This window comes from Oenanthe melanoleuca, chromosome 4, assembly GCF_029582105.1.
Source record: "Oenanthe melanoleuca isolate GR-GAL-2019-014 chromosome 4, OMel1.0, whole genome shotgun sequence".
NCBI lineage: Eukaryota > Metazoa > Chordata > Aves > Passeriformes > Muscicapidae > Oenanthe > Oenanthe melanoleuca.
The window spans coordinates 55,089,129-55,097,587 of record NC_079337.1 but is presented as its reverse complement, the minus strand read 5'-3'; the positions used below and the strand labels follow the sequence as shown (position 1 = coordinate 55,097,587).

General features: G+C 39.5%; 1 protein-coding gene across 2 annotated transcripts in view; it reads right to left on the bottom strand.

Moving 5' to 3' along the window:
• Positions 1-5,709: 5,709 nt before the first annotated feature.
• Positions 5,710-8,459, bottom strand: part of TAPT1 (transmembrane anterior posterior transformation 1) — a 46,786-nt gene continuing 44,036 nt past the window's right edge. For both annotated transcript variants that reach the window (XM_056489744.1, XM_056489745.1), the window contains one exon: positions 5,710-7,833. In XM_056489744.1, the coding sequence (XP_056345719.1) occupies positions 7,604-7,833 (230 nt within the window). In that variant the 3' untranslated portion in view covers positions 5,710-7,603. The remainder of the gene's footprint in view (positions 7,834-8,459) is intronic.

The following is an 8,459-nucleotide window of genomic DNA, read 5'->3' as shown; positions in this document are numbered from 1 at the left end:
CTATTCCTGCTAAAGGGCCTTTGGTAAACATCAATTGTGGTGACAGCTTAGCACTTTTCACCTTTTACCCCTAGAGGTGATTGAAGGCACATGAGTAGGGCTTTGCACATCATGAGAGCTTCTTACTTTATTCACATCACCCTTCTTCAAAGACACATCACACTAAGACAAAACACAGCAGTACAAACCCACCACTCTCCCTACCAAATATGCCACCAGCAAACTCCTGGAGATCCTGACATGTCAGTATGGAGGTATGTGGGATTTTTCACTCAGCTTAGGTCTTATCCTTGGCACCAAACCAGAAAACTCTGAAAAGTGGCTAACAAAGTCGCTAGCAGATTTCTTGTGATTTAAAAGAGCAATCTCTGGAAAAGGGAAAAAGGAAATGATGAATCAAACCAACTGCAGTCTTCCACAGTTTTTCTGGGCACATAATCAGATCTTCAGCATTTGAAGAGTAATGTGATGATGAATGAAAGCCAGCATAAATTTGTCAGATCATTTCAAACCAGTGCATTTCCCTTCAAAAACACAGCACACCATAAGGTGAGAAGCAGCAGATAATCACATATGTTGAATTTATGAGGCTTTTGTTACTTTTTCATGTGATATTCCCGAACTAAAGAAAGATAGTAGAGATTAAAATTGCTTGGAGCAGTTGACAAAGCTTCTTGGGAAATCCTGCTTGGGAAATGTTTATCACTATTTCATCCTCACACAGCAGTTAGATTTTGCAGGGGTCTCTTCATAGTCCATTGCCATCAGTGTTTTTGATGTAATATTGGGCAGATGCCAGAGAAAGGTGAAGTGCAGGCTGTGGATACACTACACAACAGGAGTTCAAAACAAACTTGACTAACCACAGAAACAGATGGCAAAAAAATGGAACCAAAGCAGTTCTAATACAGGATTTTATATTTTGGCAGCAGTGTACTACAGTACAAGTGCAGGTTTGGGAATAATCAGGCAGTTCCATTGGAAGCATATAGTTTCTGCAGCATATTTGAACTCTCCTGGGTCAGAAGTGGCATCCTGTTTTTAAGAGGTAAATTCCATACCAGGATATGGCAGCTAAAAGCTGATGTAATCCTCAGGTTCAGCTCAGCTGGGTTGGAAGGTGTCAGCTGGAGCTCTGTGCTCAGAATGAGCATGGGACACACTCTCCACACAAACAGAAGCTAAACTCATTGTGGGGGTTTAGCAGGAGCCTGAAGGGAAACACAAAAGTCTCAGCTGGCAAGGATGTAAGAAGAAAACAGAGGGAGAGGCGAAATCTATTCTCCATGACACAGATCACAAAAAGTAGAAAGGATTAAATTTCAGTAAGGAAGACTTAAAACCGATAGAAAGAAGGTAATACCAGCATTTGCAGTGTACATATTTACTATTAAAGAAGATTGTGGAATCTATCACTTGTGACTGAGAAAGATGTTAACACCAGGATTGGACACTGCATTGGACAGAACCTGAGCTAGAATCAGTAGCTCTATCCAGCTTCTGATACTGTGAAACAGGATTGATTAACAAGATTAAAAAAACAGGAAAAGGAAGTGAGTGCAGCAGCAAGCACTGGGACAAAGCAAGCAGACACCAGCTGAACAGTGCAGAGGACAAACAGCTCTGGCACCAAGCTGCTCTCGTGACAGGGAACCCAGCCACTGCTGCTGGACTATGTGACAAGCACCAACTCAACAAGGGGGAATAGCAGCAGAATAGAACCAGAAAGATCCAAATTTTGACACTGGCTTTCCATAACACTCCAGTTGCTCTAGCCTAGTGCACTGGACTGTCTCCCTGATGCTTTACAAGCTGTGACTGGCCCAAGTGTAGAAAGGCCTAGCAGTGGAAGGGCTGGAGCTGATCTAGGATGATTCCAATGCCTCCTTTGCCTTCTACAAGGCAGGTAAATCAATTCCACAAAGTTACTCCAATGCCATTAGCAGAATATCTATGCAAAGAATCACTACTGGGGCTTTGGTCCTTGCTTTTGAGAAATGAGAGTCTAGCACAAAAACTGGCTGGAGAATTTATTCATTCCCACATGGAAGCCAAATAGATCGTGGTCAGTGAATGGCTGAACAGGCACCATAAAGCATTACCTCAGATGCAGCAGGATTCACTCTGCTCCAGTGTCAAAGTAATTTTAAAGGACTAAAGACACACAGATCTTTTGATCAGCCCAACAGGTGGGTCCTCCGCTATTGCATTAGGGACATTGTCTCCCATCAGTGGTTAGTGCTGAGCTTCACCGCAGCTTCATTTTCATTGCACCTACCCCTTGAGAGAGTCCCAAGGGCAGAAAGGATCAATCTGAAAAAAATGACCCATAGCTTCCAGGTTAGATACATGTGATACTTCAGGAATTGTTCCCAGAAAAGACTCACTTATCACAGCTCCTGCTGCCTTGGCTGGTGGCTGTATTGATGCCTTTAACAGCAGTGTCAAGTTCAAATCAAAACTGCAGGAAAATTTTGGTCTGACAGTCAGAGCTGTCACCAGGATTGTACTTGGAAGCATCAACTCACGCACCTTCTTGTGATGATTTAGTGTATCAATCCTAAGAATACGCTGTCCAATGCTGGATTTTAAGTTTCATTTCACACTTCTCAGTACATCAAATGCATCACTTCCTAAGAATCCACAATTCCACTTATTTTAAACTGTCAGCATCAAACAAGTGATTACAGAGCTACCTTGATACTTAATGTATTTTCAGGGACAGCAGACAGGGAACCTAAAAATGGAGAAACTTTTTACAAGGGCATGTAGTAATAGACAAGGGGGAATGGCTTCAAACTGGAAGTAAGTTCAGATTAGACATTAGGAAGAAATTCTTTACTGTGAGGCTGGTGGGACACTGGAACAGGATGTCATGAGCTGTGGCTGCCCCATCCCTGGCAGTTCAAGGCCAGGTTGGATGTGGTTCTGAGCAATCTGGTCTAGTGAAAGGTGTCCCTGCCCATGGCAGTGGGGTTGGAATTAGATGAAATTTAAGGTCCCTTCCAACCCAAACCATTCAATGACTCTGTGATCTAAGTACCTGTCAGGACTGGGCATCACAGAGACATACTCCTGATACTGAAAAGTCAATAAAGATTTTACTGCTCTTATCCAACAAACTGAACATGGATGGGAAGAAAAAACAACACAAAACCTGAGACTTCCTTGAACACCAAAAATAGCCCTATTAAAAATATATAGTCTTGTAACATAGCTCTCATACCACCAATCCAAGATTAGTAACTTCTGATATGAAAATGTGGAAGCAGTAAACACAACATATAATGCTTGCAACATGTTTGCCTATGCAATACAGGATTTATGCAGCAAAGCTTGTATTAGAACTGCACAAGTCAGCCTAAAAAAATTAGAAGCCCAGGGAGTGCTGCTGCAACCCACATCTTCATACACACAAAAATTGAATCCTCTCTCTCCCTCTCCCCCCGGTGCTCAATACTTCCTCACAGTTCATCTGTCAGACAGAACTGCCTCCAGCTGAGAATGAACCTCAGCTCTGCTTGATAGCATCACTCTCCTAGGCAGTGGTGATGGATGGAAGCAATGACAGCCTACACAGCCTAAAGCTGCAGCTGTGAGGCACAGGTGGGCAGCAGAGTTACAAGGGCACATTTTAAAATCTGAGTTTATTTCATCACAAATATGATAAGTGTTTTGGTCAAAATTGAGAATTTTTTAAAAAATCTATTTCCATTTTGGATTTTTCTGTTATTATAACTGTGAGCTTACTAATAAATATTCTCTACATATTTATGATCTTTTACAACTCTGCTGGCAGTGTTTTTCTAAATCAGGGTATACTGAAGTCCTAAAAAAAGCCTAACTAGACTCAGGTTTGATAGGTATGGTTGATGAAAGTTACTATGAAAAAGACTTACAGAAATGATACATCAAATGTTTTCTGACAGCCTTTACAGTCTAAACATTTTATACCATGCTATACAGAAAAACTTCCGAGATAAAGGTGGTCCCAACTGCAGCTCTCCCTGACAGCTCAGTATTTACACAAAGCTATTTGTTCCCTGCAGTCAGCAAAATAAGACAGTCCAAATTTACAAGAAAGAGCACTTTGAAGAAGTTTCAAAAGCAAATTTTGTTTAGCAAATTGTGAAGAGCATTCTAAAGCTATAACTCCCCAAGACTGAATTGGTAAACTCCTAGTTTACTCACAATGGAGGAGCCCACTTTATAATACTAAAAGTTGTAGTGTTTCAGGAGCTTCACAGAGTCTGATTACATTTGTGCTATAATTAAGTTGTATCCATCCTTGCTCACCACCACCGAGAACATTCACATCTCCAGCCCAACAGCTGAGCTGCCACAGCAGCCACAACTGGGCAAATACTGGCTTTAACAACAACAGTGACCTCATCAATTATGCTGAGTCACAGAAACACACTTCAGAACAAATTATTAGACTACACAAAATTTTGCACCACAAACAATTAAGACAAAGTTGAAACATTTCCACAAACTCACTTTAAATTAAGAGGAGAGTAAATTAACAGTGTGCTTATGATTGTAAAACTACTATGCTTGAGGGGAAATTCTGCTTGGCTGATGAACATCAGAAAGGCTTCAAAAGATTAATTAAATAATCCTGTCAAAACCAGTTGTTTCTTAATGCTCCCATAATGAATAATACTAATTATAAATATACACTGTACTCAATGTGTGCTTTTGGAATTAATTTGGCAACTGTGACTTTAGCTGAAATATCACTGCTTGCCTAGATTTTATTTTTGGAGTGATTTATCAATTCAAGAACTTAATTTATTCCCTACTTAACCTCTCACGTTCTTATATGTATCACTTTAAAATAGGAGCTTTTCAAGAAAACCCAGATGAACAGCTGTGTCTATGGATGAGAAACTTAGTGTTGATGTTTTTTCTTGTTTAGTGGTTTGTTCCCCCTCAGCCACCTCTGGAGTTCTGAGGGGACCACCCAAGGCCAGAGAAGCAGCTGTGACTTTTCCCTAAAGATACACTGCTAGATATCCAAGGAATCCCTATAAATCATGAACAAAGAGGTGAGAACAATCAGAGCTTGCAGCAAAAGGAATGCCCAGCCCTGGGGAGCTCAAGGGGAAGCGCTGTGTTTGCCGTGCCCTCTGCAGCAGCCCCTCCAGTACACCTGGCACTTTGGGGATCCCAGGGCAATGGTCACACCTCCACAGCAGGCAGGGGTGCACCAGCCTGCCCCGAGGCCCAGCTGCACTGCTTTAGGCCAGGCACCACAATTCAAGTGTCAGAACGCAGCCCCAGGAGGATTCAGGCCAGGACTCTGCCCCAGTGCCGAGAGCCATCACAGCCACCACCGTGTGCTCAGCAGGGCTTTGCCTGTGCTGATCCTGCATTCACACCTGGCTTCGCTGTGTAGGTGTAAATCCAGCTGTCCTAACTGACTATGGAAATTACAACTCCCCTGGCACACAGTATTTTTTCATTCACATGGTGTGTGCCCTTAAAAACCAAATTAATAATAGGTTGGCATCAGTATCCTCTTTCTACAAGTGGCAAGAACCAACTGCTACAGAAATAGATCTGAAGCCATTGATAACCCAGTTCTTACTTGTCCGTGTCCCACATCTGCAACAATCATACTTTATGGAAATTAGAATTTAATATATTAAATACTTTACAGGATCACCAACTCTGAATACTGAAAAAGAAATATTGACGCTGTACTTTTCCTTTTTTAAACAAATATTACAAAATTGAATTTTATTGAGTTTCACACAAGATGCACTTATAAAATTGATACAGAATGTCATTCAACAAAAAAAAAAAATGAATGCAATTTCAATCTTTCTTTAGCAACTGCTAAATAATTATAAAATAAGATACACCAAATTGACAGATAATCTTAATTTCAATGTGTGAACATTTCCAATTAGTATAAAATACATCAAAATTTAAACATTTTCAAAATTTTCCACAGCACAAGTCCTTTTTACTTTCATCCCTGAACATAACCACAGATTTTGGCCATTACTCCCACTACTATTATGGGAGAGGAGAGGCTGAAAGACTGCAGCAAGGAGCTCCCACCAGAGCAGACAACCCTAAATTGTACAGCAGAGTTCTCTCATTACCAAATCTGCTCAGACATGTAACTCTGTCCAACTGCCTCCATCTGCTTTATTACTGTAGTCCTGCAAGTTTCAGGGATTAGCAGATACATTAAACTTTCACATGTTCATACAGCAAATAAACTGTGGCTTTCCCATTCTGACAAACTGTGAAATTAGCAACGAGTAAATTGTCTTCATTTGTTCAGCACTGAAGTACTTTTATGATACCTTCCCTTGGAAAGTAAGATTGGTGCTTACTTGAATGTCTGAAAGGCATTTTGGAAGCTAATGCTGTATTTTCACATATGAAGAATTTATCATTAACTAAGGGGTCTCTTCTGATAAAACTCTTCAGCCTATATTCTGAGCTCAAATTTAATCCATTCTTGATCTGAGGATTCCAAAACTTCTTTTGCCAACCCTCCCAACTCTGCATCTCACACCAGAAAATAAGATGCATTGTAATGCTTAAATGTTCTTTATAGATCTAGTCCATCTACTTGACTACAACCAATCAATTACATTAAATGGATAATTATGATTTGATTGCCAGTGTGAGCTTTTATAGGCATGTTCTCAGGCAAGTTAATACACAGATGTCATTCTTCTAAGAGTTAAATGCAAAATGCAGTGCAATGTTCTTTACTGCTGTGTTAATGCCATACATACAGTTCCAACACAACACTTGTTTGCTGCAATTAACACTGCTGTTCCTTAACATTAGAAGTGCCCCTTTAATAAGTTTTCCTACAGGAACAAAAAATCCTCAGCTTTTAAAAAAAATTTCTAAATAATTTGCCTTGCAGGACACACAACACATGAAATGAATATGCTTCATATTTGCCCGGTTAAGCAGAACCTTCATTACTGTGATCTTTCCTTGGTGTTTAGTATTCAGATAAAATACTAAGCAGTAAGTCTTTCACTTAAAGGCAAAATTTTATTCTGATTACAAGATTTTCAAGATACATCTTGAAAAGATTTTTGTTGACAAGAATAACTATCTGGACTTACTGTTTAATGTACCAATGCTTTATGTGTTTGTTGATATAAGCACAAGTTTTGAATTCTGCTTGCAGACGTTTAACAAAACACGGTAACTGGATAGGCAAGCTTCCGGTCAAGTCGCCACACATTCCCTGGAATATCCTTACACTGGAGGAACCTTCATGAAAAATAGTGTTCTGGAAGCATGGTTTCATAATGCAGAACAGGGTTATGCTTTTTCCAGTCTGTTTTCCAGAAAAGTGATAACTGCAGCTCTGCCACCAGGCTAGAGACTCACGATCCACCACATTTTCCAAGAGGCAAGTTAAAGATCATTTACTTGACCTGACCAGATACCAAGCCAAGTTACTTGTAGAAAGAAATTAATATTTTTTTTGCCATTAATAATTTAAGTTTTTAAATAAATATTTATGTGCCTTTTGGCAACTGTCCATTCTGGTAGCTCTGCTGTCCCAACAGCTCAGTATCCTTAGCACATTGATTTAAAAAAAAATAAATTCTTAGTCAATTCTGTTTCCACAAATAGTAAACCTGTCTATCTCCAACAAGTCTTTCTTTGCAGACCTGTGTTTTAATTCTGAACTGTCTTGACTTATATCTTTTTCTTCTCCATCAGGAGTTGTCAGAAATTGATCAGAATTGCTTGTTATAAGTAAAGATGGCATATTCTCCTTCTGATGCACTGGTTGATTGGTAACTGATGTAGAACCGTTTTCATCTGTGGAAATGCCTGTTGGAACAGAAGACAATTACAAAGATAATGAATTTAATACAGATGTATTGATACAACAAGCAACATCCAGATTCACCCAAAGCTATGCTGAAAAAATGTGCTGCATCAAGTAAGCAGAAGCAACAGAAAAATGCTTTCTGGAAGCCACTACCTCTTCCTAGCTTTACTGTAAAACATATAGAAATAAATAGACAGAAAAAAATTCTACAGAAGTTTAAATAATCAGCAAGAGCATAAGCAGCAGAAGTTAGGACATACATGCTTATTTTTGTTGACTTAAGCAAAAAGATTTCTGATGGTCCTTGTGTGAATCACACTAATGTTTGCTACTGAAATGAACAAAAGGAATCCCTGTGGCAGGAACTAGATGTGCCTAATCCTCTACATAAGTACAATAAACCTGCCTTCTCCAGGGATAGCTAATAAATGACTCATGCACTGCTATGCACTTTAATAGCACTGGCTACTAAAGCAGTGATATTAAAGATGTCTATTTTTATTCCTGTCTCTTACTTCAGTGGAACTGAATACTGGCTTCATTAACCTAGAATATTGGTAATATCCATGTACTATTTCTGTATTTTGTTAAAACATTTAAATAATTAAAATACACAAGCAAATGA